At 35.2% G+C, this 18,237-nt stretch overlaps 1 protein-coding gene across 2 annotated transcripts in view; it reads right to left on the bottom strand.

The window, feature by feature from the left end:
* LOC106179524 (neural proliferation differentiation and control protein 1) overlaps nucleotides 1–18,163 on the bottom strand; it is a 28,025-nt gene extending 9,862 nt beyond the window's left edge. The window contains exons 1-3 of one of the 2 annotated variants that reach the window (XM_087008231.1): nucleotides 18,006–18,163; nucleotides 16,627–16,812; nucleotides 4,429–4,521 (exon numbers count right to left, since the gene is read on the bottom strand). In XM_087008231.1, coding sequence (XP_086864357.1) covers nucleotides 4,429–4,521; nucleotides 16,627–16,812; nucleotides 18,006–18,078 — 352 coding nt within the window. In that variant the 5' untranslated portion in view covers nucleotides 18,079–18,163. Of the gene's footprint in view, nucleotides 1–4,428; nucleotides 4,522–9,093; nucleotides 9,281–16,626; nucleotides 16,813–18,005 lie in introns of those variants that run through there. The other variant, XM_087008232.1, reaches the window with a different exon arrangement.
* Between the last annotated feature and the right edge of the window lie 74 nt (nucleotides 18,164–18,237).

Consider the following 18,237-nt stretch of genomic DNA (forward strand, 5'->3'; position numbering starts at 1 on the left):
AGCTGTAAAAATGCAATCAACAAGAATTTTCAAAATATGCAAAAAATATATATAACTAAAAATGGTGCAATCAAAGTTAAGTTCATTGTAAGGTAGGTCAAAGGTCAATTTCAAGGTCACAGTAAATTGCCAGTATATGACTTCCTATCCAACTTCAATAGTAACTATGGACCTATCTCTGCCAGTTTTGGAGATAAAAGGGAAGCAAAATTTGCAAAGTTCAGTTCATGGTGAAAAGTAGGTCAAAGGTCAATTTCAAGGTCACAGTAAGATTGCCAGTATATGACTTCCTATTCAACTTCAATAGTAACTATGGACCTATCTCTGCCAGTTTTGGAGATAAAAGGGAAGCAAAATTTGCAAAGTTCAGTTCATGGTGAAAAGTAGGTCAAAGGTCAATTTCAAGGTCACATTTAGATTGCCAGTATATGACTTCCTATTCAACTTCAATAGTAACTATGGACCTATCTCTGCCAGTTTTGGAGATAAAAGGGAAGCAAAATTTGCAAAGTTCAGTTCATGGTGAAAAGAAGGTCAAAGGTCAATTTCAAGGTCACAGTAAAATTGCCAGTATATGACTTCCTATGCAAGTTCAATAGTAACTATGGACCTATCTCTGCCAGTTTTGGAGATAAAAGGGAAGCAAATTTTGCAAAGTTCAGTTCAAGGTGAAAAGTAGGTCAAAGGTCAATTTCAAGGTCACAGTAAAATTGCCAGTATATGACTTCCTATTCAAGTTCAATAGTAACTATGGACCTATCTCTGCCAGTTTTGGAGATAAAAGGGAAGCAAAATTTGCAAAGTTCAGTTCATGGTGATAAGTAGGTCAAAGGTCAATTTCAAGGTCACAGTAAGATTGCCAGTATATGACTTCCTATTCAACTTCAATAGTAACTATGGACCTATCTCTGCCAGTTTTGGAGATAAAAGGGAAGCAAAATTTGCAAAGTTCAGTTCATGGTGAAAAGTAGGTCAAAGGTCAATTTCAAGGTCACATTTAGATTGCCAGTATATGACTTCCTATTCAACTTCAATAGTAACTATGGACCTATCTCTGCCAGTTTTGGAGATAAAAGGGAAGCAAAATTTGCAAAGTTCAGTTCATGGTGAAAAGAAGGTCAAAGGTCAATTTCAAGGTCACAGTAAAATTGCCAGTATATGACTTCCTATGCAAGTTCAATAGTAACTATGGACCTATCTCTGCCAGTTTTGGAGATAAAAGGGAAGCAAATTTTGCAAAGTTCAGTTCAAGGTGAAAAGTAGGTCAAAGGTCAATTTCAAGGTCACAGTAAAATTGCCAGTATATGACTTCCTATTCAACTTCAATAGTAACTATGGACCTATCTCTGCCAGTTTTGGAGATAAAAGGGAAGCAAAATTTGCAAAGTTCAGTTCATGGTGATAAGTAGGTCAAAGGTCAATTTCAAGGTCACAGTAAGATTGCCAGTATATGACTTCCTATTCAACTTCAATAGTAACTATGGACCTATCTCTGCCAGTTTTGGAGATAAAAGGGAAGCAAAATTTGCAAAGTTCAGTTCATGGTGAAAAGTAGGTCAAAGGTCAATGTCAAGGTCACAGTAAGATTGCCAGTATATGACTTCCTATTCAACTTCAATAGTAACTATGGACCTATCTCTGCCAGTTTTGGAGATATAAGGGACTAAATGTTATAATTTTGGAGTTACCATAATGTGCCATAAATTTCCTACAGAAAAAATTAATTAAAATAAAGAAAAGGTCATTTTGGTCAAAGTTCTTGAAATGGGAGGTTCTCTGAAGTTGCAGAAGTTTAAATTTGATAAAATAATGTCATTTTTGACCACAAGTTGTCTGCTTTGCCAAGCATTATGTTTTATATTTCCGGAGTTCAAAATTTATTATCCATTACCGTACTGCACATTTTTACGGAAGCCGACTGGTGCCATATGTTGAAAAAAAAAATTATCTCGAAATTTCGAGATAGCATTTTTTTTGTTCAAATTTCAAAATACTATCTCGAAATTTCGAGATAAATTTTTTTGCTCAAATATCAAAATGCTATCTCGAAATTTCGAGATAATTTTTTTTTGTTCAAATTTCAAAATGCTATCTCGAAATTTCGAGATAAAAAATTTTTTTGTTCAAATTTCAAAATAGTATCTCGAAATTTCGAGATAATTTTTTTTTCTACATATGGCACCAGTCGGCTTCTGTACATTTTCCTTTCACCACCAATATGTACTTTCTGATACAGCGTAACTCGAAAACCGTATGAAATACAAAAAAACCGAGACCACCTCCAGTGTTGGGATTTACATGCTCTACAAAATGCAAAAAAGAATGGGTCTCTAGCATTAACGGTTCCCGAATTAGAGACAGTTTTCAGTTTCGGTATCTTATGGCCGCTACTCCTGTGAAAATGCACCGATTGACCCCAAATTCACGGAGATGAAAGATGACCTGAAGGGTAACACTTTCCAATAATATTATTGGTTAAGTCTGTGTGGCGTCTGAATAACAGGGCAAAAAAATTTTTTTTCGTAAAAAATTTCATTTTTTTGAAAATTTTGACCCATTTGACCTTGAAGTAAAGGTCAAAGGTCAAATCCGAGGGTATATTTGAAATCTACACATATGACTTTTGGAAAGCCGTCTATAGAAATTTTTCCCGTAACTCCTTCTGTAGGGTAGATAATTAGCATTTAATTTTGCCATTTTTAGACAAGGGTGCATTGCAATGAGTGCCACACCCAGACCCCAATACCGACAAAGCCCAAATTTTACGTGGAACGAGTTGAGATTATAGGTGACCTAAATCCATGAGATGGGTACGGGGGCCCTTACCGTCTAGGAGGAGAAGCGGTAACGGTAACATGGCGGCGGAGCCGGCGGAACGGACCGGACGGGACCGAAACCATGTGTACCGCCAGCGCTAACGCTGGTGGTAAATTTTTTTGTTCAAATTTCAAAATAGTATCTCGAAATTTCGAGATAATTTTTTTTTCTACATATGGCACCAGTGGGCTTCCGTACATTTTCCTTTCACCACCAATATGTACTTTTTGATACAGCGTAACTCGAAAACCGTATGGAATACAAAAAAACCGAGACCACCTCCAGTGTTGGGCTTTACATGCTCTACAAAATGCAAAAAAGAATGGGTCTCTAGCATTAACGGTTCCCGAATTAGAGACAGTTTTCAGTTTCGGTATCTTATGGCCGCTACTCCTGTGAAAATGCACCGATTGACCCCAAATTCACGGAGATGAAAGATGACCTGAAGGGTAACACTTTCCAATAATATTATTGGTTAAGTCTGTGTGGTGTCTGAATAACAGGGCAAAAAATTTTTTTTTCGTAAAAAATTTCATTTTTTTGAAAATTTTGGCCCATTTGACCTTGAAGTAAAGGTCAAAGGTCAAATCCGAGGGTATATTTGAAATCTACACATATGACTTTTGGAAAGCCGTCTGTAGAAATTTTTCCCGTAACTCCTTCCGTAGGGTAGATAATTAGCATTTAATTTTGCCATTTTTGGACAAGGGTGCATTGCAATGAGTGCCACACCCAGACCCCAATACCGACAAAGCCCAAATTTTACGTGGAACGAGTTGAGATTATAGGTGACCTAAATCCATGAGATGGGTATGGGGGGCCTTACCGTCTAGGAGGAGAAGCGGTAACGGTAGCCGTCCGGCGGAGCCGGCGGAGCCGGCGGAGCCGGCGGAACGATCCGGACGAGACCGAAACCATGTGTACCGCCAGCGCTAACGCTGGTGGTACAATTAATATCATTATTCTCAAAATTGAAATAATTTTCAGATAACAATATAGACTTAGCAATAATTTACTTTTATTTTTCAAAAATTTTTCTGAAAAAGGTACACTAGACATCAAACAAATTCATGAAAAACCACCAACAGGGGCAATTAATTTAAGAATTACAAAACTGTTTAAAATTACCAGAAAGATGCGACTGGCAAATTGTGCATTCAGATGGTAAATATGCATATATCAGTATGCTTCAGTAAGAAATTATAATCCCCTGTGAATCAACTGGATGTCTTACAATCAAAAAAAATTTAATGAGTTCTGATAGAGCTACATCCCAAACATTACAATACATCTACAGACTTCACTTATCATCATATTACTCTTTATTCATATAATGATAACCAGCACAAGTGTGTGTGTGTGTGTGTGTGTGTGTGGGTGTGTGTGTGCATGCACGCATGCACATGTTTTTGTGATTCACATGAGTGTTTGATACTATTAAGGAGAGCTCACACTTTACAAATCCATTAATCAAATGCACTAACAAAAACAATATATATAATCACATGGCTACCCAAAGATTCATGACAGAGGTTGATATGATAAAGTGTGAAACACAGAAAAGCAATATGCCGAGAATATTGATTAAATTGTTCTGATGTCTTCGCTCACCATTTTTCTCCACAGTAGAATCCTTCACAGGCACTGGCTCCAAGACTGACTTAGCTATCTCTTCTATCTTCCTCTCTGGTTCATATAAATCTTCTAAAATATAAATAAAATAACTTAATATATCCCTCTGTTTAAATATCTATTTCAAAATTAACCTCAAATATGAAAATAAACTTGACTTGAAATGTTAACTTTTTTATGTTGTGCATGTTCACCAGAAAACATGGATATTTATCTGTTAAAACATCTAATTATTACATGAATGTAAAATATCTCTTTCATAATCAACCTCAAATATGAAACTAAATTGGACTTGAATTGTAGACTTATCATGTTGTGTTACTGTATGTTCACCAGAAAACATGGAGCAAAAAAAAATGAATTAAATTTAATCAGTGGTAAAAATAAAACATTAAATAAACAATGAGGAAAAACTGGCATATTTTACAGCTTAAAAGGGTCATTAACTTTGAAATGGCTTCATAAATGTGTGCTTGCCTGTAAATTATATACAAAAACCCACATTAATGATCCCCAACTTGGTTTAAGTGCCTAAATCTAAGTGTGTGGGCAGTTCCTACACAGCATTTCCACCCAGAGCTAACCACTGAGTAATAACTACACAGTATTTCCACCCAGAGCTTACCACTGAGTAATAACTACACAGTATTTCCACCCAGAGCTTACCACTGAGTAATAACTACACAGTATTTCCACCCAGAGCTAACCACTGAGTAATAACTACACAGTATTTCCACCCAGAGCTTACCACTGAGTAATAACTACACAGTATTTCCACCCAGAGCTAACCACTGAGTAATAACTACACAGTATTTCCACCCAGAGCTTACCACTGAGTAATAACTACACAGTATTTCCACCCAGAGCTAACCACTCAGTAATAACTAGACACTGCTTCATCTATGATATTCTGTGACAATGAGTGAGTTTATATATATATTATATATACACAGCCCACCCAAACCTGACAGCAGTCAGTATACACCAGAGAACATATTCACATTCATACCACCTCACACAATGTGGTTTCTGTATTTTCCATCAGAAAAAGATCAGTTAGTATTTATATTGGGTTATATTTCTATTTTATCAGGAATCATTTCTCAAAGGGTCAAACATGATATGTTGATAGCTCAAAGGAATCCCCCAGGTTAACCAGCGAATGGCTCTCTTTATTATCACTACTTATGATTTCATGCTTATAAAACTACCTAGAATGGTGTTCATTTCTTCTTCTTCTTCACTGTATATCACTGAAAACAGACAAAACACACACACACACAAACAACATTGCTTACCTAATCAAAATCATGGGTTTTAGCCTAACTCTGGGAGGTAGACATAAGATGATATGTAATCTTATTTTCCAAACACTCAGTACTCCAAAGACTGAAAACTTTCAGATAATTATCAGTCTCAAAGGACTGCAATCACATAGGAATAACACTGTTCATTGTAACCAAATGCATATTCCCGGAAACTCAACTATTTTCATAAGAATTGTTCTAAGAGTGAACAAACACATACATTTGCATGCAAACTTAATTCTTTTCTCTACCAATATAATATAGAAGGCAAATTTACAAAACATTTGTCATATTTTTTTATGTCTGATTACTGCACTTGTTCGTGCGGACAAACATTATCAGTTTTGACGTAAAGGCTAGAATATATCTGACTAATTTCACTGTTTACGAGAGATTGGATTCCTCCAGTCGAGCTCTTATCAGCAGTTGCTAGGGTGAGAAGAGTATTCGATTATTCACTCATCTGTTTAGGATTATAGATTTCCCTAGCAAACCAATCTTCATGACTACACCAGGGTAACATAGGGGTAACTATAGGGGGCTTAATTCTTTCACTAAACAACAAATGTCAAAAATCAGTCTAAGTAAAAATTACTGAGAATTTTTCTGCAGTAAATGTGTAGTCACCCTTGATACTAGCTAAGAGGTTCTCTGCTTCACTCCTTTTGCACACTTGCTCTAAGTAGCAAATGAAACCTGTGTAGTGCTGTATTTTACTGAAATGAATAGGTTGTGTCAGGGATGAGACCAGCCCTCACTGAAAAAATAGGAAAATTGGCTTGAGGTCCAGGGTACACAATTCACAAGAATGACCCAAATGACCCTGAAAAAGTCAAAATTGAGACAAAAGTCGGAAAGTCTCATCAGTATTGTGTAAAGCAAAATGTTTATGTTCAATGGTGACAATAGCCACTACAGGTATTTTAACCACAGTGAGAGCCAAAAACAACAGGCTGCACCAATATGATCTATTCTGTGTAATCTTATATGTGATTCTTATTTCCTAACAGTTTACAGTCATTCAAAAAGGCCAATATCTAAATGACTGGATGGAAGTTTTATGTCAATATTGTGTATGTAAACTCATTATTATAATGTGTAGAACAAAGGACTCCAATATTCCAAGGAGCCGTCATCAGCTGAAGAGTTCAACAGATAGAGTTGTTGGATAAATATAGCTACACACTTGAAACAGAGATCATGGACAAGACCCTTAATGAGAAGTGGTTAGATAACCAAGACCTCCATATATCAGCCCTAGATGCTCAGTAGAATCTTAGAATTATAGAAGGACAACAAGAAAGACTGGAGAATAAAATCCAAATAGCAAAAACCACTTAAACCACAGAAAAAATAAAATAGTTGAATTCAAAAATTATTTATAGCTTAAACTCTATTTTTATGACTGCATAGCTGTAAATGTCATTCCTTAATATCATTAAATGCTGCCATATATACGATGCCAACATCAATAAGTTATTTCTTACCACAGTAAATGAGGCATGAAAACATCTAACTTTCAGGAGATTCTGCTATAAATGTGCTGTTTAATTGTCCTGTGAGGGTTTTTTTTATTCCCCCCCCCCCCCAACCACTCTTTTTTATCTTATTTTTCTTTTTGTTTTTTTACTAAATATATATATTATCATTTTGATTCTAAAAAATACACTTGTACCCCAAAGTCAACAAAGTAAAATTCTGGTGACATATAAATCAGGTGAAACAGTCTACAGCATGACCTTGTTTTTCCACGAAAGGACATGCTCATTTTTAATTTTTAGAAAAGAGATCAGACCTTGCCAGCACAAAGAAGCTGATAATTAAGTCATCCATTTCTATTCCTTGATAATTGAAAATTAACTCCATGTTGTTGCCAAGCTGCAGCAGAAAGGTGGTGTATTTAATTAAGGGAGGGGAAATGTCGCCCATATTTCACAGCTGGTTACAAGACCAATCAGTTACTATGGAACATGCCACAGGTTTACTTCTACTGTGTCCTTGTATCTCTTGAAAAGATGACAGTAACAACATCTGACCATAATGAAATGATTGAACTGCATAGTGTATGACTTCATCCACTGGAGTTTTGTTCTCAGACTATTCTAACACCCAATGCAAGTTGTTGTAACAATTGCAAACCTTGGAGTTAAACCTCAAATACCATAAAATATTGTGCAATCAAAACTTTTTACTTATTTACTTAAAATCTAGTTATGATGGACCAGAGATGCTTCTTACACATTAACTTCAAAAAATTTAATACTGGAGAAATAACTCCAATCACGGAAAACTCTCAGAGTCAGTACTAATACATAACTCTGCCAAAATGAGAAATAAAATTCTTTTAAAAACTAGGCAACCAAGGTTTTGTTGAAATGGTGATTTCTTTTTCTTATTCTGCACAATTTTCTATCCAAAAAAGATAATCAAAATTTGTGAAGAATTTTGGAGATATCCTTTATGCTTACATATTGCTGAGAACAGCAGTGGAGGTAATTATCGATTCACGGCAGTAATATATTCTTATAACTTCCTCCAATCAAAGTGCTTTTAACATGCACTGATATTTCCGTACTTAACTTCCCTTAGCCACAACTCTGGGAGGCAAGTTGAACTCATAATGCATGATAAACATTGTGAGCCCATATTAGAATATGGCGCACTGCTTGAACTGCTGAATCATCATTTTTTCCCTTTCTACCATCAGCCTGTCAGTCTATGATAAAAAGCAGGTACTGCATAATACTAAAAAAATCCTCACACTGCACTCTATGTTGGAAATCTACCAAGAATTCATGTCATAACAGAGAAATAAAATTCTGCACTGGCTCCAAAACCAAAGGTACTTGTGTGCGGTTGCTAATATCTGATAGGTGAATTAATATTATAAATTTTATATGTGTAGGTTTTAATGAGCTGAAAAGATTGGGTGAGGACCGAAAGTTTCAAGGTCTTCAGCCACTGTACGGTACTGCCAGAGAGGTGCTGCCTGACCATGTTGAACATACTCCAGGTGTACCATGACAATCTGACCCCTCTAAAAGGTAACTCCCCAGTCAGATTTCCATTCTAGCCTTTTCAAAGGGGAGCCATTGGGTGGTAAAATACACAATTTTAATTATCTTAATTTCTGATGAACATTTTCACATGCAAACTAACAAAGAGTGCCAATGTATCCTCCATTATGCATACTACAAGATAAAAGTCATATAATCAAATAAAATAAATTTATGCAGTTTTGTGGGGGGGAGTCAAAATTTCATGGGGAATTCAGATTTTCATTATGAAATTTGGACTCTGGGAGTCAAGATTTTCATGTTACGCATGGATTTCTTACCTCTATCCCCATGTCCAGTCAGCTGCTGACTGCCCAGTACTGACCATACCAGACAGGCCACTCCAAGCCACACTTTCAACATGAGAGAACTACGCTGACAAACTTCCCAAAAAAAGTAAAATAATTATGTGGACTATGCCAGTCACATAGAGGTGCTTACAACATGGCAGTCACAGTTTTCTGCTCACCTGTGAATCACCCTCCTGAGGAAAGTTTTCACAAAACAGGTGTTTATTTTGTGATAAGAAACCCAGCAGACTAAAAGCGTGTGCCTTTAAAGATTAGTTTACTTGGAGATTATCATCCCCAAACCATCAAGAAAGCATACAGATAAACCCCAAATTTAATGATTGTATTTTAGCTGTTTCAACATCTTGTTAATGCTTGCTATCCTTTTTTAAGGTCTGAATCTGCTGTCACAGCCAATAAAAAAATAATTTTACTGTTTTAAATGTGATTTTGAAGAGTGAAAAATTTTAACTGCCAGAGTCACCAGAAGGTTCAGTTGCTATAATTCAAATCCCTTCCTTCTGATAAGAATGCCTTTGAGTTGTTTTGTTTTTAAAATTCTTTCAGAACTAAAACAACATGAACTATATTGCTAGGCACAAGAGACGAGAATCTGTTGGATCTTTCGTATTTTCTATTATCTTATCCTTTTGTATTTTTTTATCATGAGTTGAAAGTGGTGACAATTTTAATGGCTTTGAGTTGTTTTGTTTTTAAAATTCTTTCAGTACTAAAACAACTTGAACTAATTGCTAGGCACAAGAAGTGAATGTCCTGTCCATCCTTTGTATTTTCTATTATTTTATCTTTTTGTATTTTTTACCAAGAGTTGAAAGTGGTGACAATTTTAATGGAAGCAGGATATGCAAATGATATTCCTTTTTTTTCTTGGCACTATTCAATTTATCGGTACCTAGGAAATCTCTTTGTTGAAAACAGGAACAATTTTTGCTGAGTCTGTACAAGTTGTGAAGCTACTCTTGTTTAATAAAAATAACTAAACACCAAGAGTCTGTACAAGTTGTGAAGCTACTCTTGTTTAATAAAAATAACTAAACACCAAGAGTCTGTACAAGTTGTGAAGCTACTCTTGTTTAATAAAAATAACTAAACACCAAGAGTCTGTACAAGTTGTGAAGCTACTCTTGTTTAATAAAAATAACTAAACACCAAGAGTCTGTACAAGTTGTGAAGCTACTCTTGTTTAATAAAAATAACTAAACACCAACCTATCATTTTGATGTTATAAAAGAGGTTGATGTTTCCATCTGTCTACTATCATGTATTCAAAACCATACTTTTACTTTTTTTCAATAAAAAAATATGGTTATCTGATAGGCATTTTAGATCATTTTATTACAGAGTCACTTCCAGAAATAAAGCCCCCCCCCCCCCCTCCCACACACACACACACAAACACATTAGAAAGTCAAATTTATACATTCTCTTAATTTGTTCAGGCCAACTTCCCATTTAAACCCATGGATTTTTTTAAAATTTCCACCTTCTACAAATATAACAGCAAACATTAAAATACTGACCCCTTTATATTCTGGGTGTGTGGCTAGCTTTAAAGCTACACTGTACTTTTATGTATCATCAAACATAGTGATTTAAGTATTTGATACATTCAGTTGACTATGCATTATTATTTATGACAACCTGTTTTGATTTTTAAAAAAATGCCCCAGAACTTCTGAAAATATCCAAGAATGTCTCTTAACATAGTTCTCATCAGGATAATGGAGTGACTGTGAAAATAATGGGTGCTAGACCTGATACAAACTTCCCCTCACTCACCCACACAGAGAACCCAAGTATCATTACATTTCTTTACTTTAACAAGAATGGGGCTAAAAATAAAGCAGAATACAATGCAAAGTTAGTCTGATATTGATCAACCTAATTTCCTTACCAGAAACCTGAAAAGAAACTCATTTCAATGACTTTTTTCTTTCCTTGTCTTCATTGAAGTCTCCTATGTGAGTATGTATATTGATGTAGTATCTCATTCATCTTGAAGTAACCACAATTAACAGGTAATAAGGTCATCATATTGATTTTTTTCTTTCCATCTGAATTCTTCCTACAAACCTGGTATCTTGGAAACACTGTTTGCTTCCAATTTTCCACTTTACACCAAACCTTGGCAAACCACTCCGTGGGATGTTATGGATTTTTCATCAAATCAAAGTATGTTGTCTTGTTCTATATGATTAGTAAAATCATTAAATAAACAGCTTTAAGAGGGCATAAAAATGCTCTCTAGCATCGTGCATGTTTAAACATAAATGTGGTGCATTTTCTAAAAAACAATGTTACATGATTACAAGAAAGGCAAACCACGTTTTCCTCTCTTTTTAGCAATAGTTCTTTTTTTTATATTTCATATGATTTTCTTTTAATAAAGGTCTTCACTTTTGTCTCAAAAATGTACAGGGATTATCAAGGCTAATCCCGGGAAAATAAAAAATAAAATATGTCAACATTCAGGTTTGCAGGTCAATAACGACATCCAATTATCATCTTCCATGACTGCCTAAATGATAATATTTTCAAAAAAAAAAACTTTTCTAAGCCAGTAGAAATGGCGTAGGTGCTGAGCAGTAACCAGCAGATAGGGTGATCAATATTTCACTAACATCTGCCTTTCAGCAAGTGATTACCCAGTTCTATGTTTCTGTTAACAGATTCCCCTGTGTAACGTCTCTGTGGAATGGAACTGCTGCCAAAATGGTGGCTTGATAGAATTTGTCTTTCTTGCAATATTCCAGCTGAACTCTTAACACCACAATTGCATGAACATTCCTGACATTGGTGAACACTGCTGAAATCTTGGGTTGAAATAAAAATGTAGCTAACATGTTTAAACCAACTGCCATTATTTTTCCTATCTTAAATAGTGGACACCAAAGGGAACATTCCTATGTATTCTCAGGGTTTGATGTGCCCGGGGTCTGCAATTTCGAAGATTAAAGGAGCCTTGATCAGAAATCGTCTGCTGTTCTGAGGGTCCGGTACTCAAAAAAAAAAAAAAAAAGTGGACCTCAGGTGGCATTCCTACAAGTGTGCACAATGTCAGACCTGATTTCATATCACTTCAACTCAATTACTAGTACAGACTTTTACAGCAAGGAAAAGTGTTCATATATTATGTTTTCACACATGGGCAGACATCGCTGCAGGCAACCAACCACACATTTACTGTGAATCCACAAAAATCCTGAATACATTCATTCTTATAAATCACCTCTTCCTCCACAAGTGAACATGCCATCCATCCATTGCAATAAAACAAGCATCTCTTTAATGGCATGTCACAACACGCCAAATCAAATTTTTCAATTATCAGAACTTGGAATCGAATCAGGTAACTAACGATCTGAACTTCACTGACAGGAGAGAAGGTGACTGCATGTGTTTTATCTGATCTGGACAAAACTCATTTTTCATCAATGCCAGTTTGTGATTTTATCTGACTTTGAAGTGACCTGACAATAACACAGATCTCCGTCACTGACAAAATGTGAACAGAGACGCATCTTAGAACATACTATATCTTAGACAACACCCAGTAATCTACTTATTGTAATGTTAACTAGTTCAAGTAGGCTAAAAAATCACTACCATGTGAAAAGAGCACCTTGTTTGAAGAAATATTTTATCTTTGCACTGTAGATTTCACAGTACTTACTAATATAATAACACAGCACAGCAACTCATGTCACCTGATTTCATCTTCCAAACATATGACAGTGGTAATATATGCTAACAAATAACAAATGCAGGTGACATGTAATATCTGGTTATTGGTATGTGTTAATACATATGACTGGTCTCATGGTTATTAATAACACAGAAACCTGAGAAGAAAGTCACGATTCTGACCACTTCATCTTTCTCACAGGATATTGCAAATCTCTCATTCTCAGGACCAAAAATATATTGGTTTTAGATTCTTACCAAGACAATGGAATGTTACAACTAACAAGTAATATATACATGGACTCCTTCATGCTATCAATTCTTGTGCTACCTAAAATACACTTCTCTACGGTGTTCAAACTAAAACTGTTCTTCAAGAATCTCTCCCTATCAATTCTTTCTTCTCCTACTGTCTGTGTGGTAAGGTTAAAATCAACCATGCCCAAGTACACTTGAAATAAATCACTCCCACTATCAGGGCTGCACAGCACTTAGGTTCTGGAGTTCAGAAATGAATCTTTATGTAAATCTATCAGTTCACAGAATAAAAACTGCTTTATCAACTCTGTCAGAGTAGTCCTAGAACATGATCCATTAGCCTCAAACCATTTATCTCTTCTATTGTTTTAAAGTAATGTTAAATGTACCCAAAACATTCCTGGCTTCTATTGTTTTGAGGCAAGGCTTTTCTCAGCAAACCATCTAGCCATCATGGACGGCCACTGGCACCACTGGATGGCCAATATTTTCCAAGACGACTGAAAGGCTTAGGATTTTTTTTTTTTTTTTTTTTTTTTTTTTTTTTTTTTTTTTTTTTTTTTTGAAAATGATGACTTGGACTCCCTGAAATTATTACAAGTGATTATATTGGCGGACCAGTGCACCCAATCCTGGGAAAAGCCCTGTTTTAAGGTCATGTTAAATATCCTGATTTAAAGTTATTCATCAAGAGAGGAAGCAGTTATCAATAGAGATTATTTATTTTTAATGTCGGTTTGACGGTTTGAACAATATCCAAGTAAATCTACAAAAAGTTATCAATTTTGATGGAATTGTCAGGATAAGAGACAGTAGGGGAGACAGAGAGAGGGGGGGAGAGAGGGTCACTGGACATATGCAACAGGGGTGGACAGTGGACTAAATATGTGGACACAGACACTAAATACACACCCTATCAACATAACCCACAGCCCATGTTCAGCTGATCAATATACTACTGTTAGATCATAGCCATTATACACAGTGTGCTAGTATCAATAAAGGAAGAATGATAATAATAATCAGAACAGCAATGATATCTAATTTATTTGAACTCTTAATTTCAAAAGTTGGATTAAGAAAATTGTTGAAATGGCAAATTACATGGAAGTGTGTGACTATCTTCACTAGAAAGTTATCAAGTACTAGTATGCTATTTCTACTACATAACGTGGCAGTGATCTTTTCAGATTACACACTATTAGAAGCTAAGTCACAGGATGTTCAAGACTAAGCGTGGGTGTTACAAAACAAAGTGAACGTCATTTACACATCGTGACTGCTGCATAAAAGCTTGTTGTCCTGTGCACAATGACCTAGCTGCTGCACACCACCCACTACATATATATCCTGAAATCAAATAAATGGGAATTTGGTCTACAGACTGATACAATAATAAAACGATGGGGAAAAGACAAGAATTCTCTTAGACTTGTGTTGCCTTCTGTTCATGGATAAAGACTTTAGGTTCCACCTTCTCTTTGCCTTTGTTAACACACATATTGCCCACTTCAATTTTCTTTATATACAGATATATAGAGATAGCAAACCCTGAACCAAATTTCAAATGTATATATTGAAGCTGAGATGAGGACACGCCACTCCACTCGGTCAAGACTTAAACAGAACACTTGACTGACTGTCCAATAATGCCTGTTGTTTCCTTTCAAATTAATCCAGAAATACCTGTTCCGCACCCTGTTCTATTTGATGTCATGCCTTGGGTATTATATATGAAAACACTGGTACAGTACAAAGTAAACTATTGCTCAAATATGACTACAAAAGGGTGGGGGGTATAAAAAGATACACAAAATAAATGGGAAAATTATGTGTTGTGAAATTGATGAGACAAATTCTTCATGGATGCTCCAAGCAATGAGCCACAAGGGATTGCTCCATCTCCATCTCTCTCAGGCTGTCTCAGCAGACAGAGAGAGAGAGAGAGAAAGAAAGAGAGAGAGAGAGATGAACAACTCTTAAATTTGATATTAGGCTAGCTAGCTGTTACTTTACCCAAAGAGGAATATTTCTCCTCTTCACTAACAACAATGCCAAATTTCTAGATGTCGTCCTAATAGTCAATTTCTAAAAGAGAATTGTTTTTTGACATCCATAATCAACTCAAATAGCCCAAGGAAATCTCCATGGAAGTTCAACCCTTGAACTGAGAATAGGGGAAAATCAATACTGTTTCATTTCCTTGATGGCGAATGCAAACCTGTTTATTTTTTTTAACTTTTGTCTTGCTTAACGGAAATCAGGAGTGAAAAATACCAGGCAACTGTGAAAAACAGATGAGGTCTTTGAAATAAAAATGGAATTCTTAATACAGGTTGTCAGTAAATTCACAACAAATAACTGCCAACAAGTTCCCCAGCAGGGATAATGACAAATGACTGTTATATTTGGACTCAATTCACCCATACTGAAAATATTGCAATTAATTTAAAATACCTGCCGCTAGCTGATTTAAGGTACCCTGGTATGTCTACTTTTTTTTCACTTTATCAGTTTTTTAGATTAAGAAAAAAGTAACTGATTTATCTAACATACTCTCTCACATTAAATAAATTTCAAATGAGATCTACTACACTTTCAAATACTAGAGGCAACGGACATTGCAATTCAGATTACTTCACTACTTTAGTTTCTGGTTTTCAAAGCATAACTCTACTGACTACTACAACACTAGCAAAACCCAAATTCATCTACTATAAATGGTATAGCATAAGATACTCCCAGTTTAACCAAGGAAAAAACATTTTAGTGCAAATTGTCAAAAATGGATGAATATATGGCATGGAGGCCTCAGTTGTACACCCCTCATCACTGTGATCCTCTTCTGAGCAAAATGATAACTTCTATGAAATGTTACATAAAATACCTTTAAAAGATGTATAACAACAAAATAAATGTTCTTTCATCTAAAAAAGGTAAGTTATCTCAGGGCTTGACACTAACTTTTCTCGATACTGGCCCGATATATCACTAAATATTGCAAGGATGATTTGACACATGACATTTCACTTGCTCTTTGGGCCAGTGACCCCATGGATTCAATGGCCCTAGTTTGGTTTTCAGTGGCCCAGGGCCAGTGGGTCACCCTTAATGTTAAGCCCTGTATCTGTTGTATCAATTTTCATTCTTAGTTTATCAGTTTCATCTGAGTAAAAAAAATTGCTAACTCTCCCACCTGAACTGTCCTAAATTTCTGTCCTTGAAAAAGCTGATATCAAGTATATGAATCAGTATAGTAATATCACTGTTCACATGCACTATTTTTGAAAAATTGTGTTTACATGACAAGATAAAGGAAGTACTAGTAAACAAAACTCCAAATGATCTATCCTCATATAAAAATATGTCAAAAGTGGAGTTCAAAATTACATACGCTTAATTATTCTTTTATGAATTTATTTTATTATTTTTTTTTGGGGGGGGGTGCATTTTGTAGTAGTAGAAAAACATTAAGTAAAGAGTTAATATCAGTTTTGAACAAAATAAAGTACTAGTAATAAGTATTACTTAACAAGAATTGTTTTCAATTACAAGACATACCTTTATTTATACATCTTCCATTCACTTCCTTATAGTTCTTCCAGCAATCCCCACAATATGATGACTTACTAGTAGGATTACAGTGATATCGGAAATGTTTATAACAGTTGAGAACAGATGGGACACAGCGCGGCCGCTCAAACTCCAGAGAGTTAGCAATCAATCTCGGCTCCTCGTAACGTTCACCTACAAATAAGCAAACAGTTTTGAAACAATTATTTTAGACAGAAAATGTCACTTTTATTCACATTCAGTCTTGAAATTTATTTCCCCATCTTGATAAGTCTTAAAATGAAAATGTGTTTTCCCCATACTCATATATATGTACTGAGAATCTATTTTTCATTTCGAAAATTACAATAATTTATCATTTCAAAAATTACAATTATAAAAGGTAGCAAATTAGCAAGCATTATGATTACTAATTCGATAGAAAATAGTTGTATCACATAAAACTCTGATGTTCATCTAGCCTAATGTCTGCATGACACACTGTAACTTGATAATTGTGCTCATTACTTCACTTCACTTCTGTAGCAAAACAATCAAACAGTCTGATATACACATACAAATATATACACGGATTTTAATTAGTTTACTAATGTATGTAACAGTTATTGATAAGATGTCTGATGACAGAGCACTGAAACCTATAACAAAAATCTTGTTGTAGTTGGAAGGCTGTTTCTTGATATACATTGTAAGGTTACTCTTTACTTTTTATCTCCCATGAAACATAACTGTTGAACGTAAACATTTCTTGTGCAGCAAAAAGGGCAACATTTGTCTTTTCTGAAATATTAACTTTTTCACCCAATATCATACTTAACTGGTAAGACTAGCTGGTAAGACTAGCTGTTAACAAAACAGTCAGATCATGGAAGATAAGAGTATCTGTCAAACTGAATATATTTTATAATATGAATACTGATCAAATCTCGTCTCTGCTTTTCCGAGAATCTATCTACTGAATCTATAAAATGTAACGGGTTAACATGAAATTGTTTTCTGTTGTGTCCCTTGTGTTATTACTTAAGGGAGCATCATATTGAAAATACGATTTAGGGACTTGAGATTATTGCAGACATAGGCTATTTTTATTACAAAATTGGCTTTTATGGGTATCTAACGATAAATATTCTTAGCAACAGGGTAAATGGTGTACGTAAACCCTCCGTAAATAATTCAAAATATAAATTATAAAGGTAAACACAGCTGCAGGCAAACAAACCTACTGATACATTACCAGCACGGCTGACAGAGTAAATACACAAACTGAGTGCGATATTGAATGACACTGGCAAAACATTTTTAATTCTGTACAGCGTCGAGAAAATGTCTGTAAAATGACACTTGTTTTGATAAAACGTACAACTTACCTTGATTAAACGCCCTCCCATAGCATAAGCAAATCACCAAGAATGACAGAAGTATGAAGAAAGTGGAATACATGTTTAAAAGACTAATTTGTTACGATTACTACATACTATCCAGGCGACATCCTTACACGAACATATTCTCGCACAATATGGAACATCTCGCGAGATTTTAGTGTGGACAATTTTCATTTATCAGGGGGAGGTAAAAGAAAAACAATTATTTAGATAAAAG

The sequence above is a fragment of the Lingula anatina genome, chromosome 3, assembly GCF_051362555.1.
Source record: "Lingula anatina isolate TDL-2025a chromosome 3, LinAna3.0, whole genome shotgun sequence".
Taxonomy (NCBI): Eukaryota; Metazoa; Brachiopoda; class Lingulata; order Lingulida; family Lingulidae; genus Lingula; species Lingula anatina.